The 18,658-nt window shown below is 35.5% G+C and overlaps 1 protein-coding gene across 1 annotated transcript in view; it reads right to left on the reverse strand.

The window, feature by feature from the left end:
- The window catches only part of SKAP1 (src kinase associated phosphoprotein 1), a 502,719-nt gene that overhangs the window by 91,241 nt on the left and 392,820 nt on the right, over nt 1-18,658 (reverse strand). Inside the window, exons 4-7 of the mRNA XM_087915468.1 lie at nt 12,003-12,077; nt 10,191-10,274; nt 4,807-4,931; nt 984-1,047 (exon numbers count right to left, since the gene is read on the reverse strand). Coding sequence (XP_087771594.1) covers nt 984-1,047; nt 4,807-4,931; nt 10,191-10,274; nt 12,003-12,077 — 348 coding nt within the window. The remainder of the gene's footprint in view (nt 1-983; nt 1,048-4,806; nt 4,932-10,190; nt 10,275-12,002; nt 12,078-18,658) is intronic.

The raw sequence follows: 18,658 nt of genomic DNA on the forward strand, positions 1-18,658 counted from the left end.
CGGTGGGGGGGGTGGATTGCCTGCTCATGCATAGGGGCCGTGGGGGACACGCATTGCCTTCTGGGTGTTGGCATGTGAGCACGAGTGTGCGAGTGCATGCACAATTTTTGGCACAGGAGCCCCAAAAGGTTAGCCACCACTGGTATAAGATCTCCTGCCTTGGACAAGGGGTTAGACTAGAAGACCTCAAAGGTCTTTTCTAGTCCTATGGTTCTATGAATCTAAGATATACAGTACTGATACATTAACTGAAGTTAATGGAACATAGTTATGCTTCCAAGATGTCTATTAAAGATAGAAATAATATGTTGATAAAAAGTTGAGAGACATGGAACGGAGTGATGACAAACAATATGTGGTAGAGAAAGAAAGTCCTGTTGATTCGATCAGTATCCATAAGTGCAGCATGCCTATATCTGAAGAAAGAATAAGGGCATGAATTTTGAAAAAGATAGGTATGAAGTGTTATTATACTGGCAACCCTTATGTAGAAAATCTTGATAATAGCAATCAGAAAATTAAATAGGTCTTGCAATCCTTGGGATGCTGGAGATAAATAGAAATGGTCTTGGGTGTAAGAGCGGTAAGCATAACTTTGGAGAATAATTTTTTAAATATTTCCTTCAAAAATCTCCAAGATGGGTGATTAAGAAATATAAACAAACAAACAAATAAAATAAAGCAGAACATTGCAAAGTTGTTACCAGTCTGGAGCCTACCAGTATCCAATCCCAGGACCAATATAAAAGCAGATATGTTCAAAGAAGGCAGAAATACAGGAGAGTGAGAACTATATTGTCAAAAGTCCAGAAGAACAGGATAGGTATATTCATACATGTTTCACTTGAAAAAAAAATAGAAATATTTCTTCTCCTTCCACTTTGTTGAAACTGAAGAGAATGATAAATATGTAATTCATTAATTGATTAATTAATTAATTCTTAGAATTAAAGTATGGGTTTGATCTTTCCTAAAAGACTCACCTTTCTGCAGAAATGTGATATGATCCACCCAGTCTATAGCTTCTGCAGGATTAGCAGCTGTGAACTGCAAAAGAAAAAAAATCACAATCCCAAATGTATACAGATAGTTCTTGACTTATGACCACAATTGAGTCCAAAATTTCTGTTGCTAAGCGAAATATTTGTCAGGTAAATTTTGCCCTATTTTACAACTTTTTTTTTGCTATAGTTGTTAAGTGAATCACTGCAGTTAGTAATAAAGTTGTTAAATGAATCTGGCTTTTTCATTGACTTTGCTTGTTAGAATGTCACAAAAGGTGATCACATGATTGCAAGATACTGTAACTATCATAAATATGAGAAAATTGCCAAGTGGCTGAATTTTGATCACCTAACAAAGGGGGTTGTGGAATGGTGGTAATTGTGAAAAACAGTTATAAGTCACTTTTTTCAGTGCAGTTATATCTTCAAACAATCACTACATGAATGGTTGTAAGTTAGAGTATCTGCATTGATTTACATGTTGGATACTTAAATATGGCACCACCCTCAGTGCAGATTACATGCCACTGGTACTACGTTCTACATGTAGTCCTCAACTTACAACTTGCAATTAAGCCGAAAATGTCTCTTGCTAAGCAAGACATTTGTTAGGTGAATTTTGCCTCATTTTTGGACTTTTCTTACTACAGTTGTTAGGCAATTCAGGTTAAGTTTTAGGATTTAAGTTAGTAATGTGGTTATTAATGGACCACTACCTGTATTCATTCATTCATTCATTCATTCATTCATTCAGTCAGTCAGTCAGTCAGTCAGTCAGTCATCTGTCCGTCCATCCATTCATTCATCCATCCATCCATCTGTTAAATTGCTGAAGTTTGCAGATGATACAACTGATTGGGCTCATTTGAGACAACAATGAATCTGCATACAGATGGGAGGTTGAACAACTAGTCTCGTGGTGTGTCTGGAACAATCTGGAACTGAACACACTCAAAACCGTAGAAATGGTGGTAGACTTTCATACCCTTCCACACTACCCCCAATACTAGACAACACAGTATCAACAGTAGAGACCTTCAGGTTCTATCATATCCTAAGACTTAAAATGGACACCTAATATCAAAAACGTCATCCAAAAAGCACAACAAAGAATGTTCTTTCTGCTCTAACTCAGAAAGCTTAAACTGCCCAAGGAGCTGCTGATATGGTTCTACAAAGAATTATTGAGTCTGTCATCTGCATCTCTATAACTGTTTGGTTTGGTTCTGCAACCCAACAAGACAGACACAGACTTCAGAGGATAATTAGAACTACAGAAAAAACAATTACTACCAACCTGCCTTCCATTGAGGACCTGTATACTGCACAAGTAAAAAAGATGTCTGTGAAAATATTTACAGACCCCTCACATCCTGGACATAAATTGTTTCAATTCCTATCCTCAAAACATTGATTATGTGTCTGAATGGTCAAGCAGTTGGCAACTCCAAATCTCAACTAACAAATACTCGGTCCTACACATTGGTAAAAAAAAAACCAACACACCAAATACAATCTAGGCAGATAGGACCTCGTTGACTACACTCACTCTGTCAATGACATTGGAGTACTCATATTGAATGACCTAAGCACCAGAGCTCACTGCAACAGCATTGCCAAAAAGGCTTTAAGAGTTGTAAATCTAATCTTATGAAGCTTCTCCTCTGGTTATACTGATTTGCAAACTAGAGCATACAAAACCTTTGCTGGACCAATGCTTGAATATAGCTCTGCTGTCTGGAATCTGCACTGTATATAAGACATTAATACAATTGAGCAAGTCCAGAAGTATTTTACAAGAAGAGTACTACACTCCTCTGTTCCCTACAGCACCAGACTTGAGATTTAAGGCTTAGAAACCCTTGAACTATGCCGGCTAAGATTAGACTTAAGCATAGTACATAAAATTATATGTTACAATGTATTACCAGTTAATGAATATTTCAGTGTTAATCACAGCAACACAAGATCACACAACATATATAAACTTAATGTAAACTACTCCAAACTTGATTGCAGGAAGTACGATTTCAGCAACAGAGTGGTCAATGTCTGGAACTCACTACCTGATTCTGTTGTCACATGCTCAAACCCCCACTCCTTTAGCATCAAACTAACTTCTAATGACCTCACCCCATTCCTAAGAGGTCTGTAAGGGCTGTTCATAAGTGCACAATCGTGCCTACTGTCCCTATCCTATTAGTACCTATTTCATGTACTTATATTTATTTTTATTTCTATTACATTGTAAGCATTTGACAAATCAATAAAATAAATAAATAAATGATATCCTATTATTCCATAGGATCATTTGAAATGATTTTAAAGACAGTTTACCATTCAGTTGCTGAATCAGTGAACAAAAAGAAAGGTAATGCCTTATACTGCAGTGTTTTTGTCTGGATGAATATCAGAATCTCCTTCATTTCCAGCACTGTTCACCTCTTCTCATTCTGTGTAAAAAAGTCCCCCGCCCCACTTTTAAAAAAAATGTTATTTTTATATTTGTTCACTTATTTGAAAAATCTAAATAGACTCATTGAGATATTTTGAACAGCCTTGAATCTCAATTAATTTTACTGGGGTGGAATTTTCACATGTTGATTGGGTTGTATCAAGTTCAAACTCAGCATAAATTAGCTCTGAATTCATATTAGCTTTGAAGCAGCAATGTCTAGGCCCTTTCCACTTGTATTAATGCCAGGATAACTTAAGTTGATTAGAATGAGAAAAACAATGGTTCAGGGGGATTAAGTGGTTTTTAATTTGGTTTTTAATTCTATATATTTTAATGTATGTGTTGAATAAAGACAGAGATGGTATTCAGCGTGTTCTGAATAGTTCTGGAGAACCAATAGCGAAAAATTTGAGTAGTTCATAGAACTGGCAAATACCACCTCTGACTGGAGGTTTTACAGCATCCTTTCCCTGCCACGCCCACCAAGCCATGCCCACAGAACTGGTAGTAAAAATTTTTTAATCCCACCACTGAATATACATTAGTAGAAAGAAAGTCCCATTCCCTTAACAAAAAATTATAGGATCTGCATGTTGTGCTCCCGAGAATAAAGGACTCATGCTGGGAGCTAGAATTTTCCAGAACAAGAGCACACTGTTATGTCAACAACTATCAGACAGCAGCAAGCCTGAGGAATGCATAGCAAGGCATTTGTTAAATCATGGGAAAGGCAGGAAATAGAACACTGAATTTAAGTGGATATAAAAAGGAACTTATCTCACACTGGCAGAGGGCAATCAACTCCTTAAAATAGTTTCATTTAAGTAAGTAATAGTAGTAGTAGTTGATTATTCCTGATTGTTCTTAAAACCATGTCAAATAAAATAATTCCAGGATAAAATTGATTAAAAATACAGCAATGAAACATATATGTGGTAAACATAAAAAATCATAATGAAAGTTTTTGTAATGCCATGCCATACTGACTTTCTAGCTAAATTCTGTGGCAAGCATTACCGAAGTTCAAGAGCATTTTAAGCTTTATGTAGCAAAATATTCTTTAAGTCAGGATATTGGAATTTTACAGCTAACTAAGATAAATGGATGGATAAATAAAGAGTGATAGAAAGTGCTATTTGTAAAATTCTACTTGGATGGACCTCTATAAACATGATCAATGACAAAGGAAGCCCAAACATTTCACTGAGTATTTTCCAAAATACAGAATATAGAATGTCACCTTTTCCCTGATTAAACAAATATTGTGACTAAATTTTTTTGATGAAAACTCTTCCTATAGTTCATGTTGGCAAAAAGAACACTTTCCATTTCTGGTAATCATACCTCATAGGTTCGTTTATCAGGAGAAGTCAACTCAAAGCAGCAATCTCTTCGGGAATCCTTGCGCAGATAGGGAGCCAACTGAGCATGGTAGCTCTCAATAGCAAATATGCCTTTTGGTTGTTTGCCTGTACAATAAGCAACAGCAATGATCAGTCATTATTGGTATTCAACACAGGACCCTAAGGCCTTCCAGATTCCTTATATTTATTTTTAACTTATTTGTTATTAAATTTTATGCCAGCCATATCATTATTCAAAGTGACTTTGGGAAGCTTATAGAATGATGACCGAACTACGGATAGCAGAGATGAATTTAATCATTCTTTTATTCCTGCCATCCAGGCAGTCCTTGACTTACAATCACAATTGAACCCAAACTTCTGTTGTTAAGTGAGTTTTGCCCCATTTTACAACTTTTCTTGTCACAGTTGTTCAATGAATCACTTAGAATCACTTATTAACTTTATTAAGTTAATAATATGATTGTTAAGTGTATCTGGCTTCCCCATTGACTTTGCTTATCAGAAGGTTGCAAAAGGTGAACACATGACCCTGTGAGACACTGCAATCGTCATAAATATGAGCCAGTTGCCAAGCATCTGAATTTTGATCACAATTTTGATCATGGGGTTGCTGCAAAGGTCATAACTGTAAACAAAACTGTCAAAAATCACATTTTTCAGTGCTGTTGTAACTTTGAAAGGTCACTAAGTGAACTGTTGTAAGTCAAGGACTACTTATAATCCCTCAAACTCCATTTTATTTTATGGATTACTTGAGCTCCATTACAATGATACATGTTCCCTTTGTTATATTTTCATCTGCATATGAGCTTGATATTCAAATGCATTGGCATTACTGGTTTAATTTAAAATGTTGAACTCAAATTTTGATTTTGGATGTACAATATTCTGGATATATCAAAGAACCATGTTGTTATTGGAACTCTGAGTTAGGACCAATATTCATGTTACTACTGACATACGGAATAAACTTTTAATTGATGTATTTCTGATGAACTGATCTGTGTGCACGGGATTTTCATTTTAGATTTTCTTCATTCTGGCATCAACAACCCTACCTCTGAAGTTTGCAACAGCTTGGAAAAAATTGCACAGAAATAACTCTCCACTTCTAAACAGCTGCTAGATGAAGCAATTTAAAGCTGTCTCCATATGGCAGGCTTGACATATGCATTTGCTTCAAGCTAATATGCAGGAGGGTGATAAAAAGGGAGGATCATTCCACAGGATCCATGTTGCAGGATCAGAAGGCAGATTCTGCCCCCACTCAAAAGTTCACCCTAACCTCCCAATTAAGTCATTGATTAGGACTGCTGGAAGATGCTGTTTTACTAAAACACATCTATTTTGATGGAGAAGGGGTTTTGGCTGCTATAAGAAACATTATTTTATAATATAACACCATTAGATAGATGAAAGCCTTCCTTCCCCTATTTTACAAGTGCTACAAACTCTTTTTTTTAAATTCCCTAACAAAAATTATCAGGAAATCAAATTGCTAATATATAATGATTAGCCATTTAATATTGACATTATAATCTCACAGGAACAAAAATGCAGTTGGGATGTTATGATTGTTCATCAGGGATTCAAGAGAAGTACAGAAACAGAATAGAAGTTAAACAGGGTTAGATATTCACTTAACATATTCTCATGAGGGATAGATACTCTTTGTCACATACAAATACCCAAGTCCCACTGTTTAGTGGAAGGATAAGTAAAATAAGGTAAAACAAAAACAATTTTTGTTACGAGAAGACTATTTTTACAGAATTTGCTATCTATATCTAGCCGGGTTAGGATATAACAAGTTATTGATAGATGTTTCTATGTGATGCTGAATTTCTTTTTTCTTTGCACAATGTATGAAATTGGATGTTCAATTCACAGTGTGAATTTGTATTAAATATTTCAGGCTCAATGCCAAAAACACATTTTTCTCTCTAAAATTTTCTTGTAACTGATATTAATTTGATATTCTCTTTCAACTTCTTACGCAGCAGACCATCACCATATCGTTGCTTAACTGAACCACTGTATTTTTCTTCCAATGTTTTTATGTTTTTCTAAGTTACTGGCTGTTTCTCTAATGAGCTGAGCACCACTGTAAATTATCTTTTTCCAAAAAATGAATGTTTGGATTTTAATAGGTAAAATTAATGTAAAATTTAAAAAATATTTTTTCATTTTGTCTCTAAAATTTTGATTTAGTTTATTTCTTCTGATATTAGTCTTTATTCCCCTCCCTCCAAAGAAGTGATGAATCCTCTAGTCTACTCCATTGTTCTGTTACATGAATAGGAGGTTGTGCTACAGGCATTACCAGAGGTGGTATTCAGCAGGTTCTGACCAGTTCTGGAGAACCAGTAGTGGAAATTTTGAGTAGTTCGGAGAACCGGCAAATACCACCTCTGACTGGAGATTTTATCTTTCCCCTGCTACGCCCACCAAGCCACGCCTACAGAATTGGTAGTAAAAAAATTGCAATGATCAGTAAGCCAGCACAGCATGAATGAGCCATATGAGGTTGTAGGCTGGAGCAGGAACTCCTAAAGTGCTACACCAAACGATGGTGCTGGATTCTGAGAGATGAGTTTTGAGACTTCCAAACACCAGCCTTATAGGTTCAGTCACCTGATACACATGCATTTTGTTCCTGTGATGTCAATGATGTTAGCTTCTGAGAATTAAGTATATTCGTGTTCTGTCACCCTCTTCCATACTCCTTTTTCTCAGTCAAACTACAGTGTGTTTGGGAACATGGGGACTGACTTTATGGATATGCACTTGTATGCAGGTATTTACAACTACAATTTTCTAGATGCAGTGCCTGTCATCTCAAGAATTGTGATGGAAAAAGACACATCACTAGTTAAGAAAGTCCAACACAATCCTTCCTCAGATTGTTATTTCTTCCTCTCTCCCTGTTTTGACAGTTATGCACACATACACACACACTCACACACACTTATGACCAGTTACAACATCCCACACAGTCTTGTGACTGAGGTTTTCTATGTTTTTTGCCAGTTTCCAACAATTCCTTCTGGTTTCTGGTTAAAAATGCCCATTGGGGAAAATGGACTTGTTTAACAACTACAGTGTTTGCTTAATGACCACAAGGCTCTCTTAACGACCATGATGTTTGCCTAACCCAGGGGGCTGCAACTTAAACACTCAAAGAGCCATTTTTCTACTTTCTTTTAAACAGATCTCTCTCTCTCTTTCTCATCTCTCTCTTTTTTTCTTTCTCTCTCTTTCTCATCTCTCTTTCTCTTTCTCATCTATAACTGCTAAGATTGGAAGCTGTTTTTTTATAATCCTATTTCTTTGCAGTTTTTTTCACACACGTTTGTGCATATGTACCCAATATACTTTCTTCCTTTCCTCTATGTATTCAAAATGGGCAATGCTTATATGTATGTGTGTAGCATGTGTATATGTGCGTTATTTATGTGTATGGATATGTATATATATATTTCACTTTTATGTGTGCCAGTGTACTTAGAGTAAAAAAATGACAACAAAAGATATCTTAACCTATCTTCCTTCTTTCCTTCCCAACCCCTTTCCTTCCCACACCCTATTTTGTGTTGGCTTCCCAGCCAAGTACTTACCAGGTCTGATCCTGTTTAGCTTTCTAAAACCAGCCTACTGAAATAAATACCAAACTAAACTGCTCAATAATTTACCTACTATCTTGCACCTGATTTCAGTGTAAACAGCCAATCTGCAGTATTACTAAATTTTGCTAGGCATCTGCTGCATGTTATTCTCTCTTCCTTGATAAGCTAGTCCTAGCTGAGCAAAACATATTAGACATTTGAAGTCACTGGCAAGACTAGCTCAATGCGGAGAAAAGTCATGTTCCCCATACTCATTTCTCCATGAGCATCCTCATCCCTGCCTCCTCATTTGTGAAGTGCATTAAGTTTAAATGTGCTGTGAGAGGAATATGGGAGATGTGCGACTTTTCTCCGTGCCAAGAGGGCTGCTCTCTCTCTCTCTCTTGCTTCCACTCCTGGTGCAGAGAAAAGTCAGTGGGAGCAACAGTTGAGGCCGTCAGTCACCTGTCCTGGGGCTCACACTCACCATATCTGTTGGAGGGTGGGGGATACAGTGGCAGCGAGGTGGCAATGGTGATGGCAGCAAGGAAGGCAACGGCAATTCCGGAGGTGTCGGGGCTTCTGGGACCAGCTCCCCTCTGCCACTTATCAGCTGTTCCTGCGGCCGCACAAGTGGTGCATTGGGGCTTCTAAGCCCTGCTCCCTGTAGCCACTGTTAGCTGTTCCAGACTCGATCAAGGGGCGCTTTGCCGACATGAGCCTCTCTGATTGTTTTTTCCTGCTGCTCTTGCTGGGAGAGTGAGAGAGTCTTTCCCAGCACAGCGAAAAGCCTGCAAGTCCCGCTCCCATCAGGAAATGGCTCCGGGCAGCAGAGAGAAACAGAATTCAACCTGGTTGCTGCCTCTGCTGCCCAGAGCTGTTCCCTGATGGGAGGGGGGCTTGCAGGCTTTTCACTGTGCCAGGAAAGACTCTTGCTTTCTCAGCTGGAGCAGCAGGTGAAAGAAGCAGCCGCTGACCTGGCTGGAACCATCACAAGCCTCTCCACATGTTCCCCGGTGAAAGCAAGTGGTGGTGGGGGGAAAGGCGAACAGCAGTGGCAAATAGGCAACCATGACTTGCAGAGCCTCATTCACCCATGGAGATTAGATCAGGCAGGGCCACAGCAGAAGGCAGGCAGGCAGCAATGGCTGGCCTAGAGATGGGCAAAAGCAGGCTTCAGGCAGTGATGTTATGCATGGGTGATAAGGCCTGACTGGGCGGAAGGGGCAGGCGGAGAGGCGTAGGGCTAGCCAGCAGCGTGATTTTCTAGTTCTCCGAACTGTGCAGAATTGTAACAACCAGTTCTATAGAACCTATCCGAACCGGTAGAATCCTACCCCTGTCCATCACCCAGCTAAAAGAGTTGATATGATGTAATGTTTCTTCTGTTGCATTTGGATCAGGAATATTCAATTTCTAACTGGTTGCAAACCTTAGTGGATATTTTTCCCCTCAATTTTATATGATGTATAGGAGATTTAACAATTTGATTTTCATCTCCCTGGGTTCCTTGTGTGTAGAACCCTTTTAATATTTGCAATAAATGCAGAAAATATCAGAGAATAAATGAGCTACAATCTTAAAATGAATTTTGGACAACAGCATTTCTTTTATTGCTGTCTTCTCCAGTTGATTGATCCATTGGAGATTTATGACTACTCATGAACACAGTTTTCTAAAAATAGAACAGGTTTTGTTAACCTCAGTTCAAATAATGCAGTGAAGGAACAGAAAGCATGGGTGTGGTATAACCTACTTTTTTCATTTGCATAATAGTAGAAAGCTGTATTATCAAGAACACACCATCTCTTTTGCCACTCAGAGCCAAAGATTTTGGAATCTGTGAAAAAGAAAAGAGGTGGAATAAGTAAGGATTCTGTATTTCTGAAAAGGCTACAATATCAAAGTTATTTCTGGTATTAATACATATTGCTCCAAGGCATTTTGTTTATATAAGATACTTTTCAGAAATACTTTTGTCTGTTTACTGCAGTATTTTCTAACCTGAAAAAATGTGCAACAATAATACTTCCCAATTTATATAATACTTGACAAGTTATGTAGATAGGTCTTTCCATAGACTTGTGGCACTTTCTATATGTTTTAAAGTTGGAAAACATCTGGAAAGTTTTCATTAAGGACTGGTTTGCTGAATATTTTAATGCGTTTGGCAGGGATTATTAAATCCTTATTCCAAAGTACAAAAACTGTGGTCACTTTTTCTAATTTCAAGGGCCTAATTGTACCAAATGGATGTGACATTTGAAAAAGCATAGAACATGCTTTTCTATGTATTGTTATAATTCTTTAAAAAGTAAGAAATTCCAGGGATAATGATATCTGTTTAATTCTCCCTTTTTTCTTTCTCTCTTTGCCTATCTTTTTTTTTTTTTTGCTCCAATATGGTATTATCATCATCACCTTATCTTCATCTAACTGAAAGAATGGCAAATTGATGAATTGATGCATCCAGAATATTTTGATACATTTTCAGATATTTTCTAATCTTTGGCTTCCCTTAAAGGTATGTCTATAGACTTGGTATATGATGACATGTGACAAGAGAAAAATCTGTTTAATACATGGTATTCACAATAATAATCATACTGAAATAGGTAGAAGCAAATACAACCAGTTCTAGCAATTGATGTTGTGTTTTGTGTCATGTACTTCTCTCAGCACCAAATGTCTGCATGAAAAATTAGCCATAATTTTAATTACAAATTTTAAAGCATGGACAACATAGGAATTCATAAATAAACACCAGTTGATTTTAATAATGATAAGGATCTTATTTATGCCAAGGGATCTTACTCCTTAAAAAAATGAACTGCATTGCTGGTGTTGACCTTTAAAGCTCTACCATGGTAAGGGACAAGGCCTTTTTGAGGGACTGCCTCTTCCTAATTTCATCTGCCTGCCTCACCAGATCTAACAGAATAGGCATGTTACTGATTCTTTCATCTTGGGAGCTTCATTTGGCAGGCCCTAGGTGGCAGGCTTTTTCTGATTTGTGGAATCTTCTCCCCACAAAGATTAGGTCGCCCTCATCACTCCTGAGTTTTCAAGACCTGGTTATGCCAGCAGGCCTGAGGACCCCAAGGGCCAGATGAACTTCTGAGGTGACTCCTTATTATTAACATACTTCCATCTACAACTTTCTTTTCTTATTTAGCTCTGCTTACCAAATTAGAACTAAGGAAAATTTCCTGACAGTTAGAACAATGAATCAGTGGGATGATTTACCTTTGGAAGTTGTGAGTACTTCAAAACTGGAGGATTTTAAGAGATTGGACAACTACTTGTTTGAAATAGTATAGGATCTCCTGCTTGAGCAGAGGATCAGATTAGAAGTCATCCAAGATCCATTCCAACTCTGTTATTCTGTGATATTTTATACTCCTCAATGTTTTAGCTTATAATAGATTTAAGTAACAATTGTTATATATTTATTGTTTTATTGGGGTATTATCAACCATCCAGCGTAATTTTCCATGAGATTTGGTAGCCATATCAATTTGATTAATAAATACACAAATAAGTAAATAATCAATTAGTAGATGTTTACCTTTAGCTCTCTTTTCCAAATAGCCTTGCTTTAAAATGATTCCTTGATCTTCAATAGTCTGTATATTGTTCTCATCTAAAAATAATAATAATAATAATAAAAATTGATAACTATCCCGAGATGGAACACATTTGTTTTTATTGTAACCAGTTTAAAGAGCTATGGCTTCTGAGCAATTTAACATTTTTACTGAATAAAAATTAAAAATAAAAAAGCCTGCATCTACCGTATGTATCTATTTTTGATTACTACCACAGTCATGAAGCTTAAATGATGACGCTGGTAATTACTTTCATAACAGTAACATAACAGTAAGGTACATATTGGTTATATTGATAAGCTGCGTGAGTTCCTACTCACATTGCACTGGAAAAAATATCTATTTCTAACTAAGAGAAGAGAGAAGAGGAGAGGGAGACAGTGATTTTGACACAATGTGACTAGTCAGTACAATATCATTGTACACAAATACTATTGAAAATGCAAAGCTTTGTGCTTAAAATCCAGTTCTGAGATTAGAGATGACTAGAAGCTCATATCGGTTTACAAGTTCTCTTGATGGAATGATTAACCCATATAATGCTACAGACTCACTGTTCTAAAGACTGTATTTCTGACCTTTGTTCGCCATAATCTCCAAAAAAAACTTTCAATGCATTTATTTCATACTAATGATTGAGAGGGAAGGAGTGCAGAGTGAAAATTGTATAATTGATTCCTCTTTGCACTAGTCAGCCACATTTTTCATGCTAAAGTCAAGATAAATATGAGGAAGCAAGCATAGTTAAAATGGTGTTTAAGTCAGCAATGTTAAAAAAAACACTTCTTTTCTTATAAGCTTAAAAACATACGATCTGGCTCACTTGCATCTCTGGAACTCTGGCTTGAAAGATGCAAGTGCATCTCGAAAATCAGGCTTGCATTGATTATACTTCAGCATTTCTGCTAAATTAAGCTAGTTAGTTTTTATGCTTTATTTTCTTTAAAAATCACATGTATTTTTTAATAAATGCACCTTTAATGAGAGTTGGTAGACTAGAAATTCTCAGTGCATTATAATTCAAAATCTCATCTAGTCATACAATAAACCACTCATTTTTGTGGCAAAACTGGTAGTGTTAACAGAACTTACTTTCAGAAAAATGGTGTAAAATTGCTGCCTTAAGCACTAACAAACGGATACAATGAAAGCCCATTGAAGACAAATTGGTTCATGAAGGCATTTGTAGAATAACAATTGCTCCAGGGCAAGTTTGCTTTTTTTCAATTGCCTTTTTAATTGCTTTTTTAAAAAAAGAATCTTGTTTTAATTTTTGTATTTTTATTGACTCTTAGGATTGTTAGTTTTATTGTTGATGGTTACATTTAAGGTTCTTTTAATTGTTCTCTGTAAACTGCTTTGGGCAATTTGGGAAGAAGAGTAGTAAAGAAATAGTATAAAAATATATTGTTTACAGCTTTAAAAGAGATTTGGTGTCATATAAAATTAGATTTGCTATCAGTGTTTTTCTCAATCCACCCTTAGGCTCAGCCTAGTATAAATGTGGATAACTTCCAGGAGTGGTAGATTCATTATATAAATTCCAGTATGAGATCTTACTTGCTTATTCCAATCATAAATGGTCCAAATGCCAAGGATCAACAAGATGTGATAAATTGGTAATATATCAATAATCTATTGTATATTAATACCATTAAATGGAAAAGGAAGTGTGTATGAAAATCTGCTGACTCAACTATGCAGGACCTCATGAAGACCCCTGTTTTATGGATCAGGAACAACACAGACTAAGATTTTTAGGTAGTCCTGGTCTCTATTATTATATCTCACTTTCTGCAAAAAGAATGAACATTTTCAGACAGCCTATGATTACAGGAAATACTTATTTATTAAATTTCTATGTTGCACATCTCACTGATAGGAGCAACTCTGTGTGTTCCTCTCATTTGGTTCTTCTGGGTCTTTGCACAAAAAGACCCTGAAATAAATCAGGAAAGAATTCATAATTATCTACATGGATGAGAATTGCTGAAGATGTATTTCATATAAATTCTATCTCTGCTGTTCCAAAAAACTTTAGTTTCAGATATTTGAGTATTTCAGTAGTAAAAAAGATACTCTAGTATATCTTCTGAGGTGAAATTACAACAAGTTGTGGCACTGAAAATACGAATCAAATAAATTCTGGCACTAATATCAGACTGGTATTTGAGCTTTGGATATTTAATGAAATAAATATACCCTAATGTAACCTCACTTTAAAATGCATCCTACATATATTGTGGATGAACTTAAAAGTCATCTTGGTACACTGAGCCCAGCTTTGTTTTTCAGTCATTTTCACTAGAGATTTATACTCAGTCACTCAGATATTTATATAACCTGTTGCCTCCTCTGCTTGTATTTCTTGTTAATAGCAGAAAACTAGAAACACTGAGTCAATGAATTCTTTCAATTTTTCTGTGAGAGTTTAGAGAAAAAACAGGGCCCATTCTAGAGATCTCTGATGACATGATCTATGATGAAGGATTGGGGAACCCTAGAAGGTTGCAAAGAAGGCAGATATCTGTCTCATGGCACATGTGCAGTGTATTCCCTCTCAGAATTTGCTGTGGGATTTCAAACAGTTTCATGCAGTCCTATAGTCTTCTCTAGAATACTTTAGGGATGCCCATATAATAATTGATCTTTTTAAAATATATATTTATTAAAATTTTGTATACAATAAAAATCAAACCTAAAGATAAAACAGAAAAAAGGTTCAAGAAAAAAATGAAAGCAACTAAAGAAATATAATTATTTCCAACAAATTCATCAACAAATACTGAACAATTATCTTCTCTCCTATTTAGTTATTTTAAAAAACTTTTCAGCTCCTTCTTTATTTCTCATCTTTTTAAATCATTAAATCTATAAAAATCATTTCTCTTTTCTTCTTTTAGCAAAAGTTTTATATAAAGTTCCCAGTCTTTTAAACAGCATTTGTTTCCTTCCTGGTCCCATAGATCAGATTTGCCATTTGCCACCTTTTCTCACATTTTACTATCCATTTCTCTATTTTGGGAATTTCAGTACTCTTTCACTTTTGTGGAATACCAAACTATTAAGCAAAAATAACCTAATCAAGGAATACAAAGGAGAAACCAACTCCCAGTGCAAACTACTATCTATAAACAGGGAGCAAAGTCCACACTGATGTTATTACCTAATTCAGCATATTTGCAAGCAAATAACCAAGTTTAGAGAGCTGCAAGGGGTCCTCAGTTTTTGGCACTTGTTTTATATACTTTAAATCTTTAAAATAGCTTTTCTTTTATTTTGGGATGTGGTTTACTAAGTAGATAGTTTTTCAAACTTGTTTGCTTTATAATAGTTTTAAGTAAAGTTTTTGTAAAGAAACAAAACAAAAGTGAATAAAGAGCAGAGGCAGGCAGGCAGGGAAAAAGGAAGGAAGGAAAGCAAAAATGCAGAAAGAAAGAATAAAAAATAAATAAAAAGAAGGTTCTAATCTTGGCAACAATTACATTTACAAATTTCTCTCTTATTGTATGTTTACAAAACCCCCTCACTTTTTTCTATTATCCATTCTTTTTTCTACTCATCAAAATCACTAATTAAAAGTGCACTTTTCTGTTTCATAGAAAAAGTCTTTGAGGAGTTTCAAGTCAATCATAAATGTGAATATTGTTTTTTCTCTCCTCTCTGTAAGTTCTATCATCTTTATCAACCATTTCTCTGTGTTGATATAATTGAGACTATCCATTTCTGAGCATATAATAAATAGCCTTGGTGCAGGGGTGGGATTCAACAGGTGTTACTACTGGTTCGGTGATTATGTTTTGCGCACGCTTAAGCGCTTTGCGCGCATGTGTGCCAGATGCACGCATGTGCACCAGATGCGCGCTGTGTGTGCATGTAATAAACCTTCAGCTGTGCTGCCTGGACAGCTGATGAGTGCTGCGCGTGGGTGTGCAGCATTTAAAAAGCCACCTTTTTCCTGCTTTTTCAAGCTCAGCTGTGCTGCGCAAAGCAGCTGAAGTTGAAAAAGCAGGAAATAAAGGACAGGTAAAAGCCTGGGTAGGTGGGTGGGCAAAAAAGCAGCAGACACAGAAATGGTTTGGTGTCTGCTGCTCTTCAGAACTACCAGTTCTATAGAGCTGGGCAGAACTGGTAGCATCCCACCCTGCCTTGGTGCAATTGTCATATATAACAACAAAGTTCTGTGACTTTTTCTAACTCTTTTTTTTTTAATTTAAGTTTTTATTAGTTTTTAAAAACAAACATAAACAAACAAAACATAAAAATATCAAGCCATCTTCCATATGTATACATACAGTGTGGCGGTTGGTTTACAAATTGTTTTGTGCTTCCATTTCGTAGTCTTCAATTACAATTACATTGCATATAATCTCATATTTTCAATCAAAAATTAAATACCTTAGTATAATTATTAATCAATCATTTGACTATACTTTTATTCATGTTTTACAAGATAATCATAATTTACTTAGTTTGTTTTATAACAGTTCATATTATCACCCCAAATCTATCCTAAAATCATTCTGTAGATATAATAAGAAAGAAGTACATCTTTAAATATTTATTATTTTCTAAAAGCCTACATATTTCATTACTGTACTTTATTGTCTAACCATTGATAGAAAAGATCCCAAATTTTATAAAATTGTTTATCATCTTTTTCTCTAATTTCAAATGTCAGTCTACTCATTTCAGCACATTCCAATATTTTCTTAATAATTTCCTCCTGTGATGGTATTTTCTCATTTTTCCAGTTTTTGGCAAATACAATCCTAGCCACTGTTAATACATTTACAATCAGATATTTCAAGTCTTTACTATATATTTCAGGTAAAATTCCCAATAAAAATATCTCTGGTTTCAAGTCTATATGTTTTTTTGTCATTTTTTCCAACCACATGTGGATTTTAGTCCAGTATTTTTTAGCACCTGCACACACCACATATGGTAATATGAGTCAGGTGTCTGATGACATTTCCAACATTTTTCGGATTTATTCTTGAACATTCTTGCTATTCTTGTCGGGGGAAAATGCCACCTGTAAAACATCTTATACAAATTTTCTTTATATGCTGTTGACATTGTCATTTTATAATTTTGAGACCACAATTTTTGCCATTTCTCTAAATCAATCCCATATCCAAAATTCTTCCCCCAAGCAATCATAGTTTCTTTAACTTGTTCTTCTTCTAATTTAATTTCTAATAAATATCCATACAATATTTTAATCACCTTTTCATCAGTACCTGTCAAAATCTTATCTAAATCAGTCAGTTTATCATAGAAACCTTCCATTTTAGAATCTTTATCATACCTTGAATGTATTTGCGCATATGAAAACCAATTCATCTTTATACCTTGTTCCTCTAGTTTTTGTATAGATTTGAGTTCACCCTTTTCATTCAATACTTCACCATATCTAACTGTTTGTTCCTTTTTGTATATTATAGGATAGGAAAATGCTTCAATAGTCAATAACCAGACTGGAATTTTCAAATAACATTGTCTTTTAATCTTCTCCCAGTTTAACCACAGAGACTCCCGGATATAATGTCTTCTAAAATACCCCTGTGTTTTAGTTCCTTTATACCATAAAAAAGCATGCCACCCCAACAACAAATCATGTCCTTCTAATGTTAACAATCTAGTATTTCTTAGTGTTATCCATTCCTTAACCCACATCAGATTTGTAGCTTGATAATACAACTCCCAATTAGGCAAACCAAATCCTCCTCTAATTCTAGCATCTTGCAAAAGTTTTAACTTTATTCTTGCTTTCTTACTTTGCCATATATATTTCAACACAATTTTATTTAAATCTTCAAAGTAATCTTTTCCAAGCCTAATTGGAATTGTTTGAATCAAATGTAAAATTCTGGGTAATATATTCATCTTGATTGTTGAAATTCTCCCTAATAGTGACAGTTGTAAATTTTCCCATTTCGCCAGATCTAGCGCTATCTGCTGTTTAAGTTTGATATAATTATTCTCTTTTAGTGTACTACATCTTGCTGGCAAATATATCCCCAAGTACTTGATCTTATTCGTGACCTGAATTTTCACTAAGTCTGCCAGTTCTTCCTTTTGTCTTAATAGCATATTCTTTGTCAAGATCTTTGTCTTATCTTTATTTATTTTAAAACCAGCCACCTTTCCATAAGTCTCTATCTTTTCTATCAATTTTGGTGCTGTTTCTAGAGGGTCTTCTAAGATGAAAACCAGATCATCTTCAAATGCTTGCAGCTTAAATTCTTCCTTTTTGATTTTCATTCCTTTTATATTCTTTTCATCTCTAATATTTCTGTTTAACACTTCCAAAGTTAACACAAACAACAAAGGTGATAGTGGGCACCCTTGTCTTGTTTCTTTTCTTATATTGATAGAGTCTGTCAGTTCTCCCTCTATCATTACCTTTGCTGTTTGCTTATAGTATATAGCTTCTATTGCTTGAATACATTTTCTAGCAAAGCCCATATATTCCAGCAGTAATAACATGAATCGCCAATTCACATTATCAAATGCCTTCTGTGCATCTAGAAATATCAGAGCCATTTGTTTTTCAGGATGTGCCTTGTTATATTCCAAGGTGTCCAAGATTACTCTCATTTTATCTTTA

This window comes from Pseudonaja textilis, chromosome Z (genome assembly GCF_049901715.1).
Source record: "Pseudonaja textilis isolate UNSWEBS1 chromosome Z, rPseTex1.2, whole genome shotgun sequence".
Lineage (NCBI taxonomy): Eukaryota > Metazoa > Chordata > Lepidosauria > Squamata > Elapidae > Pseudonaja > Pseudonaja textilis.